The 26,181-nt window shown below is 37.5% G+C and overlaps 1 protein-coding gene across 6 annotated transcripts in view; it reads right to left on the bottom strand.

Moving 5' to 3' along the window:
* LOC150087330 (FK506-binding protein 15-like) overlaps window positions 1-26,181 on the bottom strand; it is a 373,115-nt gene that overhangs the window by 225,211 nt on the left and 121,723 nt on the right. For 5 of the 6 annotated variants that reach the window (XM_090371133.1, XM_090371131.1, XM_090371135.1 and 2 more), the window contains 2 exons: window positions 21,700-21,760; window positions 2,009-2,122 (listed from right to left, as the gene is read on the bottom strand). In XM_090371133.1, the coding sequence (XP_090227259.1) occupies window positions 2,009-2,122; window positions 21,700-21,760 (175 nt within the window). The remainder of the gene's footprint in view (window positions 1-2,008; window positions 2,123-21,699; window positions 21,761-26,181) is intronic. The other variant, XM_090371136.1, reaches the window with a different exon arrangement.

The following is a 26,181-nucleotide window of genomic DNA, read 5'->3' as shown; positions in this document are numbered from 1 at the left end:
GAAGAGGTGCTGTGGAAAAGGAGCTCTAATTGATCAAGCTACTAGATGGGGCTGTTTGTTTGTTATTTGGTTTTTAGGAGCATTAGCAACTAAGGCCATATTGCTCCAGGATATGCGGTGGTCATTCCCTGACCTTTCCGCATCCTCCGTATTTGGTGGTGACAGGCTCGAACCTCGGTCTAATCAAGAAGAGTGTGCTACGCACTGCTGCTCCTTCCCACCTGGCTACGGAGGCGCCTACTAGATGGGGCAGTGTTTATTTAATGATCAAACGTCTTTTGGAATTAAAGCCTCTATTTATTGATATGGCAAATCCTGAAATAATTTTATCTGATCATGAATGGGAAGAAGTTGAGCAGCTTGATAGATTACTTCGCCACCCATATAATGCGACTTTAAAGTTCCAAGAGTCTGACTTAACACCTGGATCATTCTACAAAGAATGGAAAAGTCTAATCTTCAAGTTTTCCCAAATTGGTGGTCTCGTTGCTGATGGAATCAAACTGTCTATGGAGTGCTGAGAAACTAATTTAATAGAAAATGATATCTTATTAACAGCAATTTATGTTGATCCAAATTACAGAATTTTGCTATCAGAGGATCAGGTAGCCAGAGAAAAAGCTGCACTCCTTGATTTAAGTGAAAAAATAACAGGATTAAAGCAAGAAGATTATGTGGCCTCCCCTGAGCTTGACACATCACCTTCTTTTTCTAGTTTGATGAATGTGATTTTGAAAAACAGCTTGATCACCAAGAAAAAATAAAAAAGAGATCTTTTTTTTAGTGGAGAAAATAGGTCTTACATCAAAGTTACAGGTGATAGATGCAATAAAAACATATCCACTAATAGTTCAAGATGCAGCCTTTTGCGTTACTGCTCTACCACCTACCCAAGTCAATGTTGAAAGGCTGTTTTCAGCACTCAAAATAATAAAATCTGATTTACGTGCTTTGATGACAGAAAATTTTATTGAGTCCATACTGTTTTTGAGAAATAACTCAATCTAAAAGACAATATATGGTTTAGTTTAGTTTTTACTAGTTTTTTGCTCTTTTTGTATTAAATAAAATTAAAAATTAGCGTATTAGTGCATTGTATTGAATAAATAATGTTTGTATCAAATATATATTGTGTAATTTCAAATTTGCATTAAATAAAAAATATATAACTACAGCCATTTGAATTCTGAATAGTGATTACCATATAATCATAATGTAATCAGAATTCCAAAAAGTAGCCTAATGAGTCAATCGGCAATGACGAAATATTTTTTATTGAGGAGTATAATAGGAGTAACATTAAGAAAAAATATCTTACTCCAGAGTAGGACAAGAAGTAACTCCAAAATCACCACTACTCCCCAGCCCTGTCATCACCGCACTAATTTTAACTGATAACAATACTGTGGATATTGTTAGGTCCAGGTAAAGGAGAAAGTAATAGTGTCCATAGCAATAATGATAATAATGTCATCCATACTAAGGCACTTTGGATGTTCTTGGAATGTGAAAGAGTGTGCACTGTTTCTGTATGTCACTAAGGCAGAGAAAATATGCATGAAATAGTGGATAATTTGGAACAGATTGTGCAAGGAAAACTGTTGATAATGCCACTGAGAAAAAAAATTAAGGATTTTCTTACTAAAATGTAGCATTTATGTCACTGGTATAGAAAGAAAATGTCTTTCCAATTACTGTACTTACAGTACCATTACATTGAACTTATGGTACCATTTGTATACAAGCAGTGTGCAAAAAAATTTTTTTTGTTCATTTAATTGATGCAATCATTTATTTTGTAAATTATATCATTTTATTTATTTGATAGTATCGTGAATTTCGCTATGATATGAAAAATCCCAAGTTTCCACGATGTGAAATATGTTAACAAATTCAGATAACAGAAAAAATTGTTACAATCCTCAGCATATCATGTTAATTGGGTTTCACTGTATATAAATACTACTCCATAAAGGAGTAAAAAAAAAAAAAAAAAAAAAAAAATTACCTCTGTTTCTGATTCACTGCTCGGCTGAGCAGGAACAGCTCCCTGCATGGGTAACATTGGCATTCCCATCTTTGCCATTCGAGATATAATCCGAGCTTTTTCAGTTTTAGGACTCTAACATAAAAATTTATTTTTTTTTACTAGAATATTATAACACATCCTTCAGCCAAATTAAGTACATCAATTCAATTTTGAGCCATAATCATATACAATTATATGTTTTATGTACAGCAGAACCTCATAAACCTGGCATGCTAAGGACTCAGAACGAGCCAGATTTTTGAAATTTATAGTGTTTTGAAGGTTATGCAAACAGATTAAGTATTCAGGGGTAATTCATTATATTTATCAGATAATACAGTACCTCTGGTCCTTATAACCTACACAGAATGACAGTTGCTAGCATTAAGCCAAAATGTTAAATCAATACTGCCGGATCAGTCTGGAATGTAACATACTTGCCTAAGAAATAAAGGTCATCTGTTCAAATGGTGTCTTTAATATGGGTGCTGTGACTGTCTAACAATAACATAAAGTATAAATAGTGTGATACAATTTCAGCAATTGAACTGCCTTAAACACTAAATACAGACTACTATACTATTAAAAACTATACTGTGAACTTATATTGTGTATCTTGCAAAATGAATGATTTATACATTGCAAATACATAATAACAGTGACATATAGTCTAAGATAGTGGTTCCCAAAGTGGGATTACCTAGGGGCACTAAGAGGCAAGGGGCAGCAGGGGTGCACTGGAGACAGTGGGCCTCCGAGTGCATTGATAGCTTATTTATGATTGACCAGGCTAGAACCTAGGGAAAAACACCTTCCTCACTTCATATTAATAATTTTACTGCTCATATTGCTTTCAAAGCCATTTACCTTGGTCACATTGTTTGTATTTCCAATTCAGAATTGTCACAAGATCACCAACTATCAGCATTGATTTTCTTATAAATTAGTTACAATTAGTTATAGTAAGTCACATATAAATATGTTATGCCGATTTTAGTGTAGTCATCAGAATTCTCTCCAAGCAAAAAAATTGACTACAGATTACTAAACGTGGTGATTTAAAACTCCTGCTAAGTGACTTTAAACCAGATATACATTGGGAAAATGGTATCACTTCATCAAGCCCATCCCTCATATTGTTGTTGTTATTCGGTTTAACGACACAAGGGCTACTAAGGCCAAATTGTGTCTCTTCATCGTTAATTGACAAAAAGCGTATTGTTAGAGAGATTAAATTATATGCTTCTATACAAACCAATATGTTTTAGATATAATAAAAGTTCTTCAATATTTGCTTCATTTTCTAAGATGCGAGATAAATCAGGTGATATATTCAATTTAGAGAGTGACTGAAAAGTGTTTGACCGGATGGTTGAATGTAAGGGACATTCAACCAGGAAATGACGGACTGTAAGTTGCCTGGCAGGATGAGCACTGTGGTGGGCTTTCACCCAATAATAGAAAGAGATCAGTATGGTGAGTGTGTCCAATTCTGAGTCTTGCCAGTACCACTTCCTCTCGTCTGTTTCTTCGGAAGCCAGACAGCCACAGCTTTGGATCTTCTTTTATCTGGTAAAGTTTATTGTTAGTGTCACTTTTCCAGCTCTGACCATTTATCGTAGCAGGCTTTGCGTATGACAGACTTAAAATCAGAGAAAGGAACCTGAAGATGCTGTGAGAGAGCGGGTTGAGAATGTTAGCGGCAAAGTCAGCACTTTCATTTCCGGGAATGCCTGAATGGCCAGGGATCCAGCAAAAACTGATGGACTGTTTGGACACACTGCAAGCGAATAACTGGGAATGAATCTGTTTCAATGTAGGGTGAGAAATGGAGGAATTCTTCCTTATGGAAGAGACAGCACCTAAGAGAATCTGTGTAAATTATGGCAGATGAGATGGAAAGCTCAATTATCTTACTAAGCGCTAACTTAATGGCATATAATTTAGCTGTGAAGACGCTGCAAACAAGCGGTAGTGTGGCTGAACTTGTACATAAAGGAAAAACTGCCACAGCACCTACCATACTCTCAGTTTTTGAACCATCCGTATAAATTTTACAGGCATGGTTGTTCATAGCATGAGCTGAATGTAACTGTCTGATATTGCAGGAAGGTATATTTTTCCGCCACTGGAGAAGTATGTATCTTGAGAGACAGACACATATGTCCAAGGAGCAACAGGTGTAGTTGTGTCTTTGAAAATTTCATTTAAATTGACATTCCAAGTCTGAACAAGCTCTTTGATCCTGAGAGAGGCAGGTCTATTTTCATTTGGCTTGCTCTCATAGAAGGCATCCCAACGAGTATTATAGAGATACTCCCAACTTGGGTGCGATAGTAGACTCTGGATCTTAGCAGCATAGTGAAGCAGTAGTGTTTTTCTATGCAGGTGTAATGGGGGATCATGCGCTTCAATATATAGACAGATATATTGGCAGAGTCATACACTGGACAACCATAATCTAGTCGCGAAGTATTAAACTTCTATAAAGATGCAGCAAAGTACACCGATCAGCTCCCCGTGACATAGATGAGACCGAACAAAGTATATTCAAATGCTTTAAACAAGAAGTTCTCAAATAAGTGATGTGAACTTGGAAATTTAGTTTGCAGTCTAATAGTAATCCAAGAAATTTAACGGTATTAACAAGCGGGATTGGAGTATTGTTTATTTGTAGTTCAGGTTCGGGATGGAGAGCTCGCTTCTTGCAAATGTGAGTGACAGTGCATTTCTTTTCTGACAGTCTGTAACCATTCCGTGAAGTCCAGGATTCTATTTTGGTTATGGCAAGTTGTAGCTGCCGTTCAATGGTATTCATACTTTGAGATTGACAGGAAATGGTAAGATCATCTACATACATGTAAGTTTTAACAGTTTTTGGGATATCTCGTGTCATGCTGCTAACTCGGATTGAAAACAGTGTTGGACTGAGTATTGATTCCTGCGGGACTCCCTCTTCCTGAATGTGAGATGTAGAGAGGACGTTTTTGTATCGGACTTGAAAAGAGCGCAATTGCAGGAAATTTTGAATTATTTCTGGCAAATGACCCCTATGGTAAAGGTCCATAATAATACCATGCCAACATGTAGTATCAAATGCCTTTTCAAGATCTAAATTGACCATGACTAGATGTTGTTTCATTGACAAAGGCATTTTAGATGTGAGACTCGGCTTTAATGAGCACATCTAGGGTTGATCTATTTTTTCGAAAACCATACTGGTGATCTGGAAGGAGATTCTCTGACTCCAGGATGTAAGTGAGCCTAGTATGAACCATTCTTTCGAAAATTTTTTCCATGCAGCTCATAAGAGATATTGGCCTGTAGTTTTCAACACAGGAAGGGTTTTTTCCTGGTTCTGGTAAGGTGATAATGAACGAATGGCACCATGAAGATGGATAGGCATTTTCAGAGAAGATCTGATTGAAAAATTAATAGGGTTCTCAAGTCTTCTCCAAGTAAATGCTTTAACATAATGTAATGAACTGCAGCACTATTGGAAGATCTGTTTAATGATTCTTGAAGTTCTTGTACGGGAATGAGCGGCGCATGGAGAAGTTAATTTTATACCGCTCTGCACCACCTGCTTTGATGTTCTGGAAGGTGGAGGCATAAGTGGCAGAAGCTGAGATTTTGCAAATAATTCAGCTAATGCATTTGCAACTTCTTCGGGAGTAGAAATGTCTTTCCCTTTCCAATGAAGTATCGAAGAGGGCAGCCGAGCAAATTTGCCATTTAGTGCCTGTATTCTTTTCCAGATGACCTGTGTATCCATGTCTTTGGTAATGGTGGAGGCAAAAGCAATCCACGAATCCCGTTTCACTTTCCGCCTAACCTGTCTAGCTTTTGCTTTTAGTCTTTTAAAAGCAATTAGGTTACTAGTGGTGGGATACTTGCGGAAATTATTCCAAGTGCAGTTTTTTCCCTGTTTGGCAATTAAACAATCTGTATTCCACCAGTGATTTCTGTGTTTTCGATATGGTGTGGATTTTGGAATGGAGGCCTGAGCTGCAGTCAGAATCTGATTGGTTATGTAAGTGTTTACATCATCAATATGTTGTCTTTGAACATAAAATCTGTCTAAGCGTATCTGGGCAGAATAGCCACCCCAGTTTGCCATTTAAACTGTCAAGTGGATCGTTGATCGGGATTTGAAGTTACTCCTGTTTGTAGCGAGCAAATAATTGGAAAGTGATCACTGTTAAAGGGATCGGTTAATACTGACCATGTCATGATTGGAAATATGGATGGTAAACAAATTGACAAGTCTATTGCAGAAGCAGATCCGGTTGCTAAGTGGATGCAGGTAGGAGATCCAGAATTTAATAAATTAAGATCATTATTATGCATGAATTCCTCCATCAATTTGTCTGTTCTATCCATTGTGGCTTATCCCCACAATGGATGGTGTCCATTAAAGTCTCCAAAAAGACAAATTGGAGTTGTGAGTTGTGCAACGAGGTTGTCAAGTTCTGAAAGCAGAAGTGGTGCAGATGGCGGAATATAAATGGAAACAATGGTAAATGATGTACCAACTGCAACGTGAGCTGCCACAGCTTCTAGGGTAGTTCTCAATCGGACCGGCCTGGATGGTATGTTAGCGTTAACAAGAATAGCAACTCCTCCACACATGGTGCCTCCGTAGCCAGGTGGGAAGGAGCAGCAGTACGTAGCACACGTCTCTTGATTAGACAGGGGTTCGAGCCCATCAACACCAAATACGGAGGATACGGAAAGGTCAGGGAATGACCACCGCATATCCCGGAGCAATATGGCCTTAGTTTCTAATGCTCCTAAAAACCAAATAACAACAACAACTCCTCCACGTGCAGGTGATTCTGAGTTCCTATCTCGTCTGTAAATGGTATAAACTTGAAAATTTTGGCAAAATTTGGGGTGACAAGAATGTTTCCTGTAAGCATACACCTATGGGATTAAATTGAGCTATTAAATCCCTTAAGTCATCAGAATGATTGCTTAGTCCTCTGCAATTCCATTGTATGATCTTATGCATTATTTAGGTTTATCTGAGGGTGATTCATCTGACTGTTTTCTGTACGTGGGACATTTTTTCCGGTCCTTTTTTGAGAATGTGGGGCGTCCAGTATCCATGGTGTCATCTGCATGGAGTTCTAGAGTGGGTTCCTCATTGTCTAGCAGCTCATCTACATCCATGCTTTTGGAGGGAGATTCCGTTTTTTTTTAGAGATGGATTCAGATTTTAATTGTTCTTTTCCAACTGGAACTGATGGGGTATGAGTAGGAATGCTGATTGGAGTATTTGTGGCTTCACTAGTTCTTTTTGGAGGATTATCTTTCTTTGAGGTTGAAAGCATGGATTTGAGCCAGTTCACTAGAGAGAGAGAGAGGTGTTAGGTGGAACTGATACATCTGTTTGAGCTGCAGTAGAAACGAAGTTCCGAAGCACGTAGACAACGTAACTTGTCTACGTGCCTCAGGAAAGGTGAATTTTATTTTCTATTTTGTATTTTTTGAATTTTCTTTCCTATAATCCATAGCTCACATATTTTTGAAAAAGCTGGGTGGCTTCCTTTGCAGTGTGGACAAACAGGGGTTTTGACAGAGCAATCCGCTTGAGTGTGATCTTTAGAGCCGCAGATGGGACATATGGCCTCACCTCTACATGCCTGCTGTGAATGCAGTATTTCTGGCATCTGAAGCAGCGAACGGGATTCGGAATATATGGTCTAATACAACAATTCAAATAGCCAGCTTTAATTGAGAATGGTAAGTCTGGCGTACTAAATGTTAAAATGATGGATCTCGTTGGAGTGAGATTTCCATCTTTTTTAGTCATAATTCGTTTCACATTTGTAACTTTTTGACTACTTAGTTCTTGAAGTACCTCTTCTTTGGAGACTGTAATTAGGTCCCACTCACTGAATTTAAGGCTCTGTGTGGAGTAATTGATACTGTGAGCCCACAAAATGATGTGTTTTCTTTTGTTTTCTCCCTTGCTTGTTTCAATGAGGAGATCTCCAGATTGTAGTCTTTTCACCATTTTTGGTGATCAGTAATTGATTCCAAATATTTTTGAATCAAGAATGGTGATAATTTACCCACAGGTTGGGAGGATAAAGAATGAATCACCAAGAAATTTGGTAATTCATCATGGCATTGAGCTTTCCTTCTAAGCCTTTTGGGCTGGTTAGTGTCACGGTCGTTGTCAGGAATTTCTGACCTTGAGATTGATGGCTCTAAAGGTGGATAACTGCTCGTATCCATGTTAGCTCCTTTTGGCCCTGGGGGTTTATTTTTACCGCCCAGATTACTGGCCCCGCCACGGGGAGGCAGGAGCAGTGCCGCTTGTGGCCAAGCGTATAGGTTAGTACAGTTAGTAAGACTAATTAAATTAAAGAAAAAGGTTCTTTCCTTCTTCTGGGCTCTTTACTTAGTGCTTTTAAGAAAGTAGGGCAAGGGAGAAAACAAAAGAGAACCTAGTCGCTTCGAGAAAAAAATGCTCTTCAATTGCACGAGAATCGCTTGGCCACGGAAATGCTTGGCACCCGGGGCCATCCCTCATATTAAGAATTTATTGAACAGTGAAGTAGTTACTAAGTGTAGTATCTAAGACTCTTGATAAATGACTATCAGACTTTGAAAAATTGGTATCACTGGATCAAGTTAATCAATTTTGTTGAATTAATTAAACTAAAAAGTTTTAATTGGATTTTGAATAAATGTGCAGATAATTGTTACTGTTTTTTATAATTTTATTATGTTATTATCTTCTTTAGTGGGCTGTGCAAACCGCTAGTCTGAATAATGCTTTTTATAAGGTAAGATGGGGATAGTGGCTGAAAACGTTTGTGAACCACTGGCTTAGGAAATATGTAAAGCAGAAAGAAACTGGTATTTGGAAATTATTATTGGAACATGGGATGCACATATCCAGCACTTGCAGCAGTGGTGGTTTTTTTTTTTTTTTAATCACACCAACCTATTTCCCCCTCTGCCCTTTTATGGTTGGCCAACTACTTTGGAGAAATATTCAAAAAAGTGACAGATTTTTTTTTTTTAATGCTGGGTTTTTGAAGTTCTACTGTATATGTCTTATACAATTATATAAAAATGTAAATATAAATACATACCATATAAGTCCCACACATGAAAAATGCAAATATATATTATCCCTCCCCCCCCAAGCAAAGAGGTAAAACATTTTTTATTAACTTTTACTTTCACAATTCCGTTTAAAGTACATTTCATTGAATATGCTATTCACTTCTTTAACAGCCTAAAGAGATCGTGGATTGTGGATTCAGCATATTACATGATTTAGTATTCCTTAGGTACCCAAAAAATAGTTACTCTTAGAAACAAACTGACAACTGATACTCAGTCACTGCAACATTTTAAAAATATCTAAAAATATCATGCTGATATCTAGTAAGCATGTCAAAATAATACACAAGCAGGCATGTGATGAATGTTTTAGTCATTCTGGGGAAAAAAAGACAATAGTTGAAAATGGCACAGTTTATAATTTTATAAACATATTCAAAAATATTCAAGTCCTTGGTCAATTTTCGCAAGGGCTTCCTTTAATTCTTTAATTTTCAAATCTTTATCCTTTGGTGATTCCATCACTTCAACATTTTAAGCTTCCTTTTTTTCTGTGGGTAGTTGGTCTAATTAAGTGGTTTTGCAATTGTGCAATATCCCCATCATAAACTTTGTGGAATCCTGCTTCTTATGAAAGAAAGTTTCATTTTATAATCCAGACACATTGCATTCTTCATATTCATGAACAGCAGCATGAGGGTATAACATTTTCCATGAGCTATTCATTGATCTACACTGCCACTGATTTGGAGAGGTCTGGGTTTAATTCCCATTAATGATTGGAGGAATTTCTAAAAACCTCTTCATTCAAGTGTATAGTTAGTTGAGCTCAGGTGGAAAGTTTTTATTTTGCCTGTGAGTTATTCTGGGTTTTTCATCCTGCACAACATTCAAATCAGCCTGTACATCCACTGCAATAGACATAATATACAACATATTGTTATGACTGCATGCTTGGGGACATTAATACCAATATTTATTCATTTTTTTATTTATAAAATGTGATATTTTGGTAGTATTTATCTAAAAAATAACTTATGTTCACAATCATAACCATTTAAACAAAATCAGAAATATATATATTTTTTTTATGAAAACCCCAAACACAAGAGGTATTAGAACCTATAGCACTTAATACCATGCATGGTTAGAGGTTGAGAAGACAAAAGAAGATATTTGTTGACATTAGACTTTAACTTCTGTAGACTGTAATTTTCAGGAAATACATATGAAGGAAGGTTGTTCCAGAAAACGGCAGTTGAATGAATAAACGAGGAAGATGAAAAGTTCGTTCTGCGAGTTTGAAGTTGGACAGTAAATGGATGTTGGCTGGTGGCGGCATGTGTTTGGACTGTTTTGAAAGAGAGAGTGGGAATTATAGAAGCCAATTCAGAAGAACAGTGCCCATGAAAGTATCTGTAGAAAAGGCATGCAGCAGAAACAGTAGGTCTATGAGACAGCGAGTGGAGAGACTCTGTTAGAGAGGAATCATTAATTAACCTAACTGCCCTCTCCTGAATGGAATCTAGAAGCCTGAGAGAGAGGTTTTGGGGGCACCACCCCAGATGTGGGAACAATATTGCATGGTAGGGCGGATTTCCGATTTGTACAGAGTGAACAGCTGTTTGGAAGAAAATTAACGCCGAGAGCGAAAGAGAAAACCAAGTTTTTTAGATGCAGAGGAAGCAATATTTGTAATGTGCTTGTGCCAAGAGAGATTAGGTCAGGGTAATCCCCAAAAGAGATATATCATTTTGCCTAGAAATCGGAGTGTCACCAAAGATAAGCAGAGAAGCAGAAGAATCCTTTTTTTTGCGAGATATAAGACAAGACTGAGTTTTAGAAGGATTGAAATCAACTAAGTTGTCTTTGCTCCACTGGAGAATTACCTGGAGATCGGTAGCGGATATTCGAGAAGTTGAAGCTGATTGAGCAGGGCAAGGTTTTTCAAAATGAGAAGTGGAATGCAATGTGCTATCATTGGCAAAATTATGGATAGGATTTCCAGTCAATGGAAGAAGGCCATTAATAAACAAGAGGAAAAGAGTGGGGAAAAGAACTGAACTTTGGGGGACTCCAGCATTAGTGGAGAAATTAGAAGACAGAGAGCCATCTACCATCACCCTTAGCGAGCGATCAGAGAGAAAACCGGATAACCAATTACAAAAAACAGTTGGCAAACCATAAGATGGAAGCTTGTTTAGAGGACCTTTATGCCAAACATGATCGAAAGCTTTTGAGATGTCAAGAGCAACTGCTTATGTTTCACCAAACTTTTCCATTGAATTAGTCCATAAATGGGTAACATAAGCCAGAATATCACCAGTGGATCGACAATGACGGAATCCATACTGGCAATCGTTAATCGGACGGAAGGTTTCTAGGTAGTTTAAGAGTTGGCGGTTAATTGATTTCTCCATTACTTTAGAAAGAGTAGAAGTAATTGCAATGGAATGATAATTGGATGGGAGAGATTTGTCACTCTTTTTAGGAACTGGCTGGATATGAGCAAATTTAAAAGCAGAAGGAAAAACACCTTTGGAATAAGAAAGTGCAAAAAGGCGGTAAAGAACAGAAGTTCAGGAGTACAGGTTTTGAGAACAAGTGAAGAAAAAAAGTTTGGTTCTTGAGGTTGTCACAGACATTCTCCCAGATATGCCAGACAAGCTGTTCTTGCTACCTGGGAGTCTAAAACGCTGATGGAACTGATATTCGGGTGACACTTAAGTCAAGTGGACCCAATTTCGGCAAAGTCCGGACGGTCTATGACAGCCAAATCCTCTGCTTGCACCTTCACGATGGTGGGACTGTTAGTAATCCTGGGTATAACCTCCATGCACAAGTACATGGTGGGTGACCACCCAGGTGTGAACCGACGTAAGCAGAGGTCGAGGTGGGTGCCCACACCACATGGAGGAACGCCGCCCCTCTATGTTACCAGGCAGTACTAGGTGGTAGATGACTCTCATCAACCGGTGAAATACCACCACTTTGCTTATTGGAGGCTTGAAGTGGTGGAACCCATGTTTAGTCTCTAGAGCTAAGTTCCGGCCAACCCTTCCCTATCTCTTCCATCATGCAGTATGATTGATGATTTTTGAGGTTATGATGAATGTCGTGGCGAGATCCAATATTCCTTACATTTCGAGGGTACAGCTCTAAAACGGTGTTCGCAGGCCGGCCGCTAGTTGGCCGGCCTGCGAACACCGTTGGAGGAACACACCACATGGAGGAACGCCGCCCCTCTATGTTACCAGGCAGTACTAGGTGGTAGATGACTCTCATCAACCGGTGAAATACCACCACTTTGCTTATTGGAGGCTTGAAGTGGTGGAACCCATGTTTAGTCTCTAGAGCTAAGTTCCGGCCAACCCTTCCCTATCTCTTCCATCATGCAGTATGATTGATGATTTTTGAGGTTATGATGAATGTCGTGGCGAGATCCAATATTCCTTACATTTCGAGGGTACAGCTCTAAAACGGTGTTCGCAGGCCGGCCGCTAGTTAGTACACCAGACTGAACCTATTGGTAACTCTCTAGGAGGCTTCCGGATCAGCTAGTGTATAATCTTGCTACCTCTACTCTGCCAGATGGTGACTGGAGGGAGTCCGAGTAGTGTGTATGCGGGGAGCATTGTCGAGGCCACGTTATGTCAAGAATCTGGGTATATTCTTACCACATGTAAGCCATATCCAAAAATTTCATTACTTCAAACAGCATGTCCCACCCACTTTTTCTTACTATTGAATACACCACGAATTGTCAAAATAATAGAGCAAGCTTATCTGCGAAAAGACCTAAACCTCCCAAGGACTTCCTAATTCATTTCACAAATATACGTGGTCTCAATTCCAATCTCAACGATGTCCATTTCCACTTGCAGTCTTCCAAACCCCATGTACTTTTTCTGACTGAATCTCAGTTATCAGTTAATTCAACTACTGCTCATCTCAGATGTCCAAATTATTTGCTGTATGATTCCTTTCGCCTCAAAGGTGGTACTTGTGCATATGTCCGTTCTGATATTCCCTGTCAGAGACTTGGCAATTTGGAATCTCCTCTCTTTGATCTTCTCTGGCTTAAAATCTCTCTACCTCATTGTGTCAAATTCATCTGTTGTCTCTACCGTTCTCCCAACTCCACTAATCACTTGGAGCTCTTTAACTTCCTCTCTTTGCAACTTGACTTTCTCCAGTCCAACTTTCCTAACAGTGAGGTAATTTTCCTTGGTGATTTAACGTTCACAACTCCAGCTGGCTTCCGTTTTCTAGTTACACCGACCCAGCAGGTCGAGATGCTGAGGCTTTTGCAATTACTAACGACCTAGCACAGATTGTTCATTTACCTACAAGAATACCGGACAATCCTAATCATACAGCCAATACGCTTGATCTTTTTCTCACAAACAACCCTTCTAAGTACAAGGTCGAAGTGAGAGGTCCTTTAGGCACTGCAGATCACAACTTGGTGATTGTCTCTTCTCCAATGGAACCTTTATCTCATGGCTATTCCCAACCTCATATTGTTTGGCATTACAAGAATGCAAAATGGGATGACCTGCGAGACTTCTCTTCTTCTTTTCCTTGGTCTGATTACTGTTTCAAAACTTCTGATGTCAACGTTTGCTCAGATCGTGTCAGTGAAATTATTCTTGCAGGAATGGAATCCTTTATCAAACACTCCACTTTAAAATCTCGTCCTTTATCTAAACCTTGGTTCTCCAACAAATGTGCTAAGGCTGTCCAAGAGAAGAATGTTGCATATCGTAATTGGCTTGTTTCTAATTCTTCAGTTTCATTTTCTGCCTACACCAAAGCTCGCAACAATTGTAAAGCAGTTATTAACCAATCCAAACTAGAGTTTGAACAGGCTACGAGTAGAAAACTTGCTTCTTGCCCTAATGGTAGCCGAGCATTCTGGTCTCTTGCCAAAGCTATTGGCCGCAACTTTTGTCCATCTCTGCTCCCACCTCTGTCCAAACCTGATGGTTCTGTTGTCGCTTCAGCCAAGGATAAAGCTGACCTGCTAGCATCCCATTTTTCTTCCAGCTCATGTATTAATGATCTTGGTAAAACACCTTCCACCATTCCTAACACACTCCACTCAATGCCTTCTGTGGTCTTCCGTCAAAAGGATATCAGAAGGATTTTGATGAATCTTGATGCTAACAAAGCTCCAGGTCCTGATGGTATTTCTCCACTTGTTCTCAAAACCTGTGCTCCTGAACTTACTCCTATTCTTTTCCGCCTTTTTTCACTTTCTTATTCCAAAGGTGTTTTTCCTTCTGCTTGGAAATGTGCTCATATCCAGCCAGTTCCTAAAAAGGGTGACAAATCCCTCCCATCCAATTATCGTCCCATCGCAATTACTTCTACTCTTTCTAAAGTAATGGAGAAATCAATTAACCGGCAACTCTTAAACTACCTAGAAACCTTCCGTCTGATCAACGATCGCCAATATGGATTCCGTCAGTGTCGATCCACTGGTGATATTCTGGCTTATGTTACCCATTTATGGACTAAATCAATGGAAAGGTTCGGTGAAACATAAGTAGTTGCTCTTGACATCTCAAAGGCTTTTGATCGTGTTTGGCATAAAGGTCTTCTAAACAAGCTTCCATCTTATGGTTTGCCAACTGTTTTTAGTATTTGGTTATCCAGTTTTCTCTCTGATCGCTCACTGAGGGTGATGGTAGATGGCTCTCTGTCTTCTAAATTCTCCACTAATGCTGGTGTCCCCCAAGGTTCAGTTCTTTCCCCCACTCTTTTCCTCTTGTATGTCAATGACCTTCTTCCATTGACTGGAAATCCTATCCATAGTTTTGCCGATGATAGCACATTGCATTCAACTTTCCATTTTGAGAAACCTTGTCCTGCTCAATCAGCTTCAAGTTTTCGAAAATCTGCTGCCGATTCCTTAAATGCCGATCTTCAGGTAATTCTCCAGTGGGGCAAGGACAACTTAGTTGACTTCAACCCTTCTAAAACTCAGTCTTGTCTTATATCTCGCAAAAAGGATTCTTCTGCTCCTGTTGTTGTTGTTGTTGTTATTTGGTTTTTAGGAGCATTAGCAACTAAGGCCATATTGCTCCGGGATATGCGGTGGTCATTCCCTGAATGACCTTTCCGCATCCTCCGTATTTGGTGGTGACGGGCTCGAACCCCGGTCTAATCAAGAAGCGTGTGCTATGCACTGCTGCTCCTTCCCACCTGGCTACGGAGGCGCCTTCTGCTCCTATGCTTATCTTTAGTGACACTCCGATTTCTAGGCAAAATGATATCTCTTTTGGGGATTACCCTGACTTCTAATCTCTCTTGGCACAAGCACATTACAAATATTGTTTCCTCTGCATCTAAAAAACTTGGTTTTCTCTTTCGCTCTCGGCGTTACTTTTCTTCCAAACAGCTGCTCACTCTGTATAAATCACAAATCCGCCCTGCCATGGAATATTGTTCCCACATCTGGGGTGGTGCCCCCAAAACCTCTCTCAGGCTTCTTGATTCCATTCAGAAGAGGGCAGTTAGGTTAATTAATGATTCATCTCTAACAGAGTCTCTCCACTCGCTTTCTCATAGACGTACTGTTTCTGCTGCATGCCTCTTCTACAGATTCTTTCATGGGCACTGTTCTTCTGAATTGGCTTCTATAATTCCCACTCTCTCTTTCAAAACAGTCCGAACACGTGCCGCCACCTGTCAACATCCATATACTGTCCAGCTTCAAACCCACAGAACCAACTTTTCATCTTCCTCATTTATTCATGCAACTGCCGTTTTCTGGAACAACCTTCCTTCAATCGTATTTCCTGAAAATTACAATCTACAGAAGTTCAAGTCTAGTGTCAACAAATATCTTCTTTCGTCTTTTCAACCTCCAACCCAAGCACGGTACTAAGTACTATAGGTTCTAATACCTCTCGTGTTTGGGGTCCTCATAAAAAAAAAAAAAAAATACCATCAGGACCTGGAGCTTTCTTAGCATCAAATTCGTCAAAATCCTTCTGACAGAAGACCACAGGAGGCATTGAATGGAGAGTGTTGGGAATGGTGGGAGGTGTTTTACAAGATCATTAATACACGAGTTGGAAGAGAAATGGGATGCTAGCAGGTCAGCTTTATCCTTGGCTGAAGTGATAACAGAACCATCTGGTTTTGACAGAGGTGAGAGCAGAGATGGGCAATATAGTAGACATTAAAAGAAAAATGCAAACTATTGAAACTATTGAACTATTGAAAGAAAAATGCAAACTATTGAAACTATTGAACTATTGAAAGAAAAATGCAAATGGATGTTAGCTGCATGAGCCAAGTTTTATTTAAACGTGATATCAAAGTAATCAGCAGAAGGGGTGTTTTCATCTTGGACAGTTTATTACTGATATTTCTGATGTTCTGTCTATAGAAATTAATTCTGAAAAAGCTATTAAACTAAATACAGTCAGTCCTCATATAACACATTTTTGTGTTATATGATGGGATTTGTGTATTATACAAATTCGATCATACACGATTTATAAATAGGGAAACGATACCGTATATAACATGAACCGAATTCACTTATGCACGATTCGCCTTTATTTTTACAAAAAATGGCAGTCGAACGCAGAATCACCCCAACTGAACGCAATACAATAGCAAGAGAAGATTCTGAAAATGTATTTATGTTTTTTATATCAGTGAAGGGGAAACACATTTCACCATAATAACATGTGCTTTAGTAAAATGTGAGCTAGTGAGGTGTTAATAGTGTGTCTCTGCCTTTAGTGTTGTTTATTCAGTTGCTACACGCACGCAGCTTTGTTTATATATATCAAGCGGGCCTCCTCATTTTGTAATTGTGCTTTATTCCCTAAAAATGAATAAAATACTTAAAAGGTTTGAAAAGGAAACGTCCTAGTGAAGAGACTGCAGATTCAGAGAGAAAAAAGAAAACAATATCAATATACAGAGGTGGCTTGGGTCAAAAATTCTTATCCGGAAAATTTGTATTGCCCTCATACTAGCCAAAATCACACAGACCTCTATCATCTCCAGGCTTCCAGCCCACCGAGGTTCCCCGGCAAGGCTTATAGCCAGTCCGCCTCTGTCGATAGAGAAAAAATATGATATTGTGAAACACTTTAAGTGAAATGAAAGACCATGTGATATTGCACGTGCTACAGGCCTAAATGAGGCAAAGCCGAGAATTAAAAATAATGCAGAGATAATAAAATCAACTTTCATAGCAGGAACAACTCAAAGTGTAACAAAATCCATTAGATCAAGATACAAAGAATTGGAAGAGATGGAACAGCTGTCATCTGTTTGGATAGAAGATCAAGCGAAGAACAAGTTTGCTTACGACAGAAGCAAAAGCATCAGAAATATTTTATTACATAATAGTCGTAATAAAATACATAAGTATTTTATTACGATTATTTATTGTGTTTGGTAATGTTTTGGTTACAAATGTGTGTTCAATCTTGGATGGTCAGCACCTAACCCTATTTTTACCATAGGGCCTGTTATTTATATTGCACGATTTTGCATTGCACAAGGATTTCTAGGAACACAACTATCATGCTATATGAGGACTGACTGTACTGCACTTATCATTGCAGTTATTTTTTTTAAAAGAAATAGTTTTCAGAGTGTTTGGCATTGGTGAATATTTTCCATTATTTCTATTCTGAGAAGTGATAACAGAAAATTAATTACTTGATATGGTTTATTGTTATAAGTACAGATAAAAGAACAAAACAAACATTTTCACATTAGGGATTCTCCAAGCCAGAGACTAATGCTCCACAGTATGTTTTTCTGTAATAACATGTGTTCTTTAGACAGGTTTTCTGTTTTTCTGGATGTAAAAAAAAAAAAACATTTTTTTTTTTTTTTTTTTTTGGAGAGAGGGTACCAGTTTCAGGACATTTTTCTTCCTCTTCCTCCTTTGTCAAGGCCCATTACAGCAACATACAATGGCAACCAATGTGGGGCACCATTTGTTATGCAGCTGAAGGGCAAGTAGTGGTTCTTCTGATAGTGTTAAAATCATGATCAATTACAGGCTATGGCAAAACCTATCTGGATGAATAGGCATTAAAAGATTCCAGTGTGTATGTTATATGAAGAAAGGTATAAAGCATAATTCAAAAACAGAGCTACATTCACTAGACTGTTAAACAAACACAAAAGCACCACAAAGCCAAATCACTCTAAACCAGTGGTTCCAAATCTTTTGTCACTCAAGTCACACTTTAAGTTAAAAGACGAATATTAATGGTACACTGAAATAGTGACTGCCATTGAACTCAATGGAATTTTTCCTAATCTCGTGGCACACTCTTGAAAATGGTCGCAGAACATCGGTTGGGAACCATTGCTCTAAACACTTGTCTTTTATCTATACCAGCGTTTCTAAAACTGTGTTCCATGAGATGTGAACAAGTGTTCGACGAAAAATCGTAATTAATAATTAAAAAAATTAAATAAATAAATTTTTCATATTTGTAGTGTACACCACTTTTGTATCACTATAATAATTAACATCATTTTTTTTTCGGTTATTAATATACTGGCAGAGACTCGCAATTAAATAGACCGCAGAACACTTTATTTTGGCAGGCTTTGCATAGAGATGTATGCGTAGAGGTAATGACACCTACTAAAAAGTAGCAATGTGGTGATCTAGTATGTCATTTGTATATGATTTAGCCTGGAGTACAAGTGTTGAAGGAGAGGATGAAGTGAACCGATATCATAACTAAACTGACTTCCTTGTATAAATTTTTTTTGATAATTATTATTTCGAAAGATTATTATTAAAATATGTGACCATAGATTTGTGGTTGAAAAAAAGAACTTTAAAATGAGAAGTAAAATACTTCTAGTAGTGCAACTGTGGTCTTTGAAAATGATTGTCACACTTCAAAGTGAGGATGAACAATCACAGCCTTTTATTCCCCAAAAAATCCAAAGTGAAAAAACAGGAACCAACTAATAAAAGACCAAAACGAAAATATAATGACAGTTATTTTAATTTCAGCTTTACGTGTGCTGGAAGTAAAGATGCCCCTAATGCGCAGTGCATCATATGTAATAAAATATTGGCAACAGTTCACTGGCTCCAGCTAAACTTGTGTTTCGTAAGTGTCCGTGAATATGTTGCTAGATGAAAAGTTGTTGTTATTTGGTTTTTAGGAGCATTAGCAACTAAGGCCATATTGATCCGCGGATATGTGGTGGTCATTCCCTGATATTTCCACATCCTCCGTATTTGGTGGGCACGGGCTTGAACCCCGGTCTAATCAAGAAGCGTGTGCTATGCTCTGCTGCTCCTGCCCACCTGGCTACGGAGGCATCTGAGATGAAAAGTGTTCCATGACTAAAAAAGTTTGGGAAATGCTGATCTAAACCATGGTTTTCTAGCTATTTGAGGTATTTTACAGAACTGGTGAACATCAAAATTTCCAGATTCATTATCTGGCTACTCTAAAATTTGCAATAGTTGTACACAAGTTATTAAAAAAAAAAAATCCACACATTCAGTCTGCCTACTAATTTTTGTGATTGGGTAGCCAGTTTTTCCCTCTTTTGACTGCTTAGTAAGTGTAATGGTAGACGGCTGTCTTCTAATTTCTCAACTAAAGCTAGATGTCCGGTATGGTTTTGTGACTTTTGTCCATTCCACCTTTTTTAGATCTTGATAGTTCTACTGTATTTTCATCTAAAGATAATGTCAGTATTAAATCTTACTCCTCTAACTCTTGTTGATCTTAATAAATCTCCCAAAACCATACCGGACACATCCCACTGAATACCTACCTTGGTTTTCAACAGAAAGACATCAGAAAAATCCTCAACAATTTTGATGCCAAGAAGTATTCAGAAACTAATATTTCTCCACTTGCTGATAAAACCAGTGCTCAAGAGTTAATGTCTATTATATGTCGTGCTGGGTCTAAACCCAGATTTATATTCAGTCAATTTCTAAGGATGAGAAATCCATGCCTTTTGTTTGTTTGTTTGTTGTTTGGTTTTTAGGAGCATTAGCAACTGAGGCCATATTGCTCCGGGATATGTGGTGGTCATTCCCTGACCTTTCCGCATCCTCCGTATTTGGTGGTGACAGGCTCGAACCTCGGTCTAATCAAGAAGCGTGTGCTACGCACTGTTGCTCCTTCCCACCTGGCTACGGAGGCACCCATGCCTTTTAATTATTATCCTATTATGCTTACTTCAAACCTTTTCCAAAGTTTTTGTTCTTGGGATATATTTTTATTCACTGGCTTCTCAAATAATAATGCATAGTATTCAAGGTCATGTTTTTTTTTTAAGTATGCATATTCAAAGGTTGATTTTCACATTTCGGGTGCTGAAAAACCTAGAAGAGCTCACCCTACTCCCTTTTCTAAAGTAATGGACAAATCCATCTACTAACTCTTTCACTAGCTTGAACCTTTCATCTAACTAAAAATTATCTAAAAATGACTAAAAAAGGTTTCATCTTGAAACCTTTCATCCTGGCTTATATTTATTAACTTGAAAGCAAATTTCATGGTTTTTGGAGAAAATTAAGTTGTTCTGGACATTTCTTAGGCTTTTGATTTGGTTTGACATAAAGTCTTATGTAAATTTCTATCTCACAGTCTGCTTACTAATTTTTGTGATTGGGTAGCCAGTTTTTCCCTCTTTTGACTGCTTAGTAAGTGTAATGGTAGACGGCTGTCTTCTAATTTCTCAACTAAAGCTAGAGTTCCTTAAAATTCTGTTCATTCATATGCACTTTTCCATCTCTATATTGCTGACCTTTTCCATTGACTGAAAATTCTGTCCACTGTTGTGAGAAAATATTGTGGTAGCACATTACACCCCACCTTCCAGTTCAACAAGCCCTGCAGGAACAGCTATAACTTTAAAATTTCTACCATCACTTCCTTAAGTGAAAATTCCTGTCTTATTTCTTTCAAAAAAAAGTTCCCATGCTATTTACTTGTGATAACCCTGATTTTGAACTTTTCTTGGTATAGACACATCACAAATATTACTGCTGATGCATTTAAAGAAACTAAGCTTGCTTTCTTCTCAACAGAAGTCACTAGCTATCCCAGTGTGGAACATTTCCCACATCTGAGTTGGTTCTCCCATAACTTCTCTAAAACTCCTTATTTTATATCCAAAAAAAAAGTGTGTAGTCAGGCTAATTACTGATAACTATCTTACAAACTTACTCCACTATATCATACACACGTTCAGTTTCTTGCAGTCCTTTTTTACAGATATTTCTATTTCTTCTAAATTAATATCTGTAATTCCATCTCTTTCTTCCAAACCAAACATGGGTTCAACTAGGGAACATCCGTCCTTAGCTCAACTCCAGACTCACTAAATTAACTTTTCTTATTCAAACAAACTTTCTTATAATATATTTTCTGAAAATTATAATATATAATTATAATAGCCCCAGTTACAACCTTCTATAACTGGGGTTATTACTATTAAAAAAAAAATTATTACTTGTGTATCAGATATTCCATTAATATATACCACATATACAAAAATACTTGCTAAATGTTTTAACACTATAATAAAAACTTTAATTTTACTTGTGCTAGCTGTTCAGATATAGATGCTCCTCTTGCTCTGATTGTGTCTTCATTTGTTATACTGTTGAAAAAAAAAAAATTGGATGTTAATCATGCCTAATTATAGAATTATTCTTCTTATTATTATTTTATTTATTTTTATATTTTTTGGTTGGTGCAGCATAAGCCATAGGCTTCCTTGCACCATTTGGTCATTGCTAATATTGATAATAGCATTAATTCTTTACCTATTTCTCTACTGAATAATGAAGGAAAGCAAGAAAAGATTTTTAAAGCAATCAAGAGTAAAAATTTTCACAATTTCAAATTTCTATATTAAATAATTTATTTTTGAGACTGCCAAGGCCAGAGGAGTTAAACATATTCATTATAACTGTATTAAGAATTAAGAGCAGCCAGTTTTTTTTTTTTTTTGTGCCACAGTTCACAAAGAGTCATGCAGTTTTTGTGGCAGCATATAGTCAAGAATCAGCAATCTCTTTACCTGTCCACACATACTAATCACCAGACAGGGAGGGCAACTTTTTTGCATAATTCTTGATCAAAATAACTGTTTGTTGTTTGTTATTTGGTTTTTAGGAGCATTAGCAACTAAGGCCATATTGCTCCGGGATATGCGGTGGTCATTCCCTGACCTTTCCGCATCCTCCGTATTTGGTGGTGACGAGCTCGAACCCCGGTCTAATCAAGAAGCGTGTGCTACGCACTGCTGCTCCTTCCCACCTGGCTACGGAGGTGCCTTCAAAATAACTGAATTAAGTTATGGCACCATAATTTACTAGAAAGTAACTATCAGTATTCAGTACAAAGTACAAGATTCACTTTTATTTAACTTTGTAAAATAAACACACAACAGAGTTAATAAATATTATTTATACTTTCATTATATCACACACACACACACACACACACACACACACACACACACACACACACACACACACACACACACACACACACACACTTATTGGCTTTTGTACTGACATTCTGGGTTCACTGCTGAGATCTCCATCAGAGCTTCTGGGAATAGAAAATGAGGAAAATGAGGAAAGACTTCAAACATATGGGTTACACAGTTTGGAAACTAGATATCTTAGAGGAGACTTGATTGAGGTGTTTAAGGCTCTGAGAGGAAAAAGTAAAATGCATGAGGACGAAATTTTCACAGTTATAAATGATTCTAAAACTAGGGGCCATAAATTCAAGTTGGAGGGGGTGAGACCTTTAGACTAGATTGCAGAAAGTTTTATTTTAGCCAGTGAGTTATAAATTAATGGAAAAAGTTACCTAGATGGATGGTTGGGGATGACAGTTTAGGGAAATTCAAAGTTCAGCTGGATAGTTACTTACATGAGGAAGGAAATGCATGGGTTGTGTATTTCCTTTTCTTTTATTGTTTATTTATTTTATTTTATCATTTTACTCTCTTTTTTTTTTTTTTTCCGCTGGTGCAGCATAAACCTGAGGCTTCCTTGCACCATACGGCCATTACTAATACTAACTCAAAATGGTTTCAAAATGTGGTCTACTAATGAGAACTGTGAATTCAGCCTCATGAAGAAAAGATATAAGAACAGAGACACTGCGACATCAGTATGCAGGAAGTTTTTTGTTGGTTATCACTGCTAGAAAGACTAAATGCCCTCTATTAGCCTGGCACCTATTATTCTTGTCAAGTTTCATGTATAGAGCCACTGTGGGTTGGAATGGTATTAGGTTGCAGTGCATTGCTTTCAGAATAAATTTACCCATATGGAAATTAATTTTTACCCATTAATTATATACAAAAAATAGACATGCTTTCTGTGATTTCTTTAATAGTTTTTCCATGTTTTATTTCCAAAATTTTTGTTTCTTGTAAATCATTTGTGGATATACAGCAATACCATGTTATTTCTTTTTTAAACTTTTCCAATCTTGCTGTTTCACCTGCTCTTCTGATCTATTAAAAACCAGTTTCCTTGAACACCGGCAGCTCAGCCAGTAGAATATTCTCGTTTTTTTTAAGGAGTCGAAATCTTGGTTGAATATGATTTGTCAGGAATTCTGCTTTCATGTTTTTTTACTTGGTGTGTTAATTTGAACCAATCTTCAGTGTCAATATCAAATCAGAGAAGTGTTATGACCAATAACTTTAGAAATGTATCAGAATTTGGAATGTCATTTGGAACAAAAAAAAATCTTCTACTTATAATTTAAAAAAAAAAAGAGTCAGGATTTGTTGTTTGTCTGCAACCATTGTTATTTCAGTTAGGCAGAGGAAGCTGCCTAACTGAATTACATTAATATATCTATCAGAAAACAAAGGTTAGATAATATGCAAGAATGCATTTTGTTTGGAATAGTTTCAATGATGCAATCAGAGTAAATGCTAGGGATTAAAATGGAGTTGGATCCATGAAAACAAGATCAGAAACATGCAGATTACCTAATTGGCATTTGTGTAATGGCAGGTACAAGAACAGCTTTGAGAAAGGGATTCTACAGGGGGAAAGAGTTACACTAATTTGCAATCTAGGTACTTAGAAGACAGCTAACATTTAATGTATACTTTGATGGCCCTTTTTGGTGAAAAAAGATCAACTAGTATTTTAATAGGTAGATAAGCAATGGGTATTAGATCATAGTAAAGATAGCAAACATTTGCTATCTCTACCAGTTGGATCAATACAATTGTAAAAAAGGAGCACTTTGGGTGAACATTAAGAACATTATGAACATTAAGGTTGTTAAGGAATAAGACTACTAGTTTAAGTCAGAATGAGAAAGTTAAATCAGGAAAAGAAAACCAAAAGTGATTTGTAGAACTAGGTGAACATTTAAAGACAGTAAATAATCTTACAGAATAAAATAAAAAAAAATTGAGATAGAGAATAACAGTGATATGCTCAAAATAACGAGATTTTGAAATAGCAAGTCTCTGGAAAGGATTAAAATAGACATTTGAATTATTATCACCTATAGAACAGAAGAAATCACAGGGTTTAACAGAAGAAAATACAGACATCCCTCAAGTTACACAATTAAGACAAATGCAAAACTTTATTAAAACTTAAACTTCATTAAATTTTTTTAAATTTAAAAACAATTACAAATAAAATATATAAGCTACAATCTCTTCTATGAGACTGTTGACTGTGGTAACAAAAAACAAAGATCGTAAAACTGTTAAGCTGTTAACTTACATGCACTGTCCTTTCATTTCAACTTCACCAGCAAGTCCTGTTAGTTTAACAGGAAACCAGTAATTTCCCTGGAACAGAAGTTCCAGGGAAATCACTGCAGGATCATCTAGACAAGACTTCAGTTATAGCTCGAACACAGCATGGTTCTGTTAAGGGGAAGTCTTGTCTGACCAATTTGACTGGATACTATGATGTGGTCACAAAGGAACTGGATGCAGAGAATAACTTTGATATTATATATTTGGATCTTAGAAAGGCTTTTGATACTGTTGCACATGGAAGACTGCTTTCTAGAATTGCACATGGAAGACTGCTTTCAAAAATTTAATCAATGGACACTGCTCTTCATGGACTAATGATATTAGTGAAGTCCCTCAGAGTTCAGTGTTGGGTCCATTGTTTTCTGTATTTATAAATGATATTGATGATGGTATATCAGGCTTAATGTCCACGTTTACAGATGATATGGAGATTGGCAGGGTTGTTAATAACACTAATGACAGTATGCTGCTGCAACAGGATCTAGAAAAGTTGAGCAGATGGGCTGAGAAGTGGCAACTGAAGTTTAACATTGACAAATGTAAAGTACTGCATATGGGAAGCAGTAACCCCAGAGTAACGTATCAACTCTGTGGTACTACATTGACAGTGGTAGAGAATAAAAAGGACCTGGGGGTAATTGTGCAGGCAGATATGAAGTTTTCTGAACAGTGCAGACGGGCTGCAAGAGTGGTGTCTTGTCAATGATATACAGGAATTTTTCTAGCCGGGATAAGGAGGTGATTATCTCCTTGTATAAGGCAATGGTCAGGCCACACCTTGAGTACTGTATACAGGTCTGGAGACCTCATTTTAAGAAATGCAGAGAAGGGCAACAAGACTAGTGAATGGAACAAAGGGTTGCTCTTATGAAGAAAGGCTTAAGTTTTGCAAATTACAGTGTCTGGAGACTAGGCGCCTGCGAGATGATCTGATTGAGGTGTATAAAGCCTTAAATGGTTTGAGCACACTCAATGCCGATGAGATTCTTCCTCTTGCTCAGAATAATCGCCTGAGAGGGCATAAATTCAAATTGAAGAAAGACAGTTGTAGGATAGATGTGTGGAAGTTAGCCTTTAGCCAGCGTGTGGTTGATTGCTGGAACAAACTTCCATCTGTCGTTGTAGAAGTTGATAGCTTAAACAGATTCAAGGCAGAACTAGACAAACATTTGGAGCTAGTGGATGGGTGAAATTAGAAGTTTTTTTTGGCTGATGCTATATAAACATGCTTCTTGCATCATGTGCCTTTACTAATG

The sequence above is a fragment of the Mastigoproctus giganteus genome, chromosome 4, assembly GCF_048544385.1.
Source record: "Mastigoproctus giganteus isolate SK-2022 chromosome 4, ASM4854438v1, whole genome shotgun sequence".
In the NCBI taxonomy this organism is placed as follows: Eukaryota; Metazoa; Arthropoda; class Arachnida; order Uropygi; family Thelyphonidae; genus Mastigoproctus; species Mastigoproctus giganteus.
The sequence above is the reverse complement of the archived record's forward strand: the minus strand, read 5'-3'. Positions and strand labels throughout refer to the sequence as shown.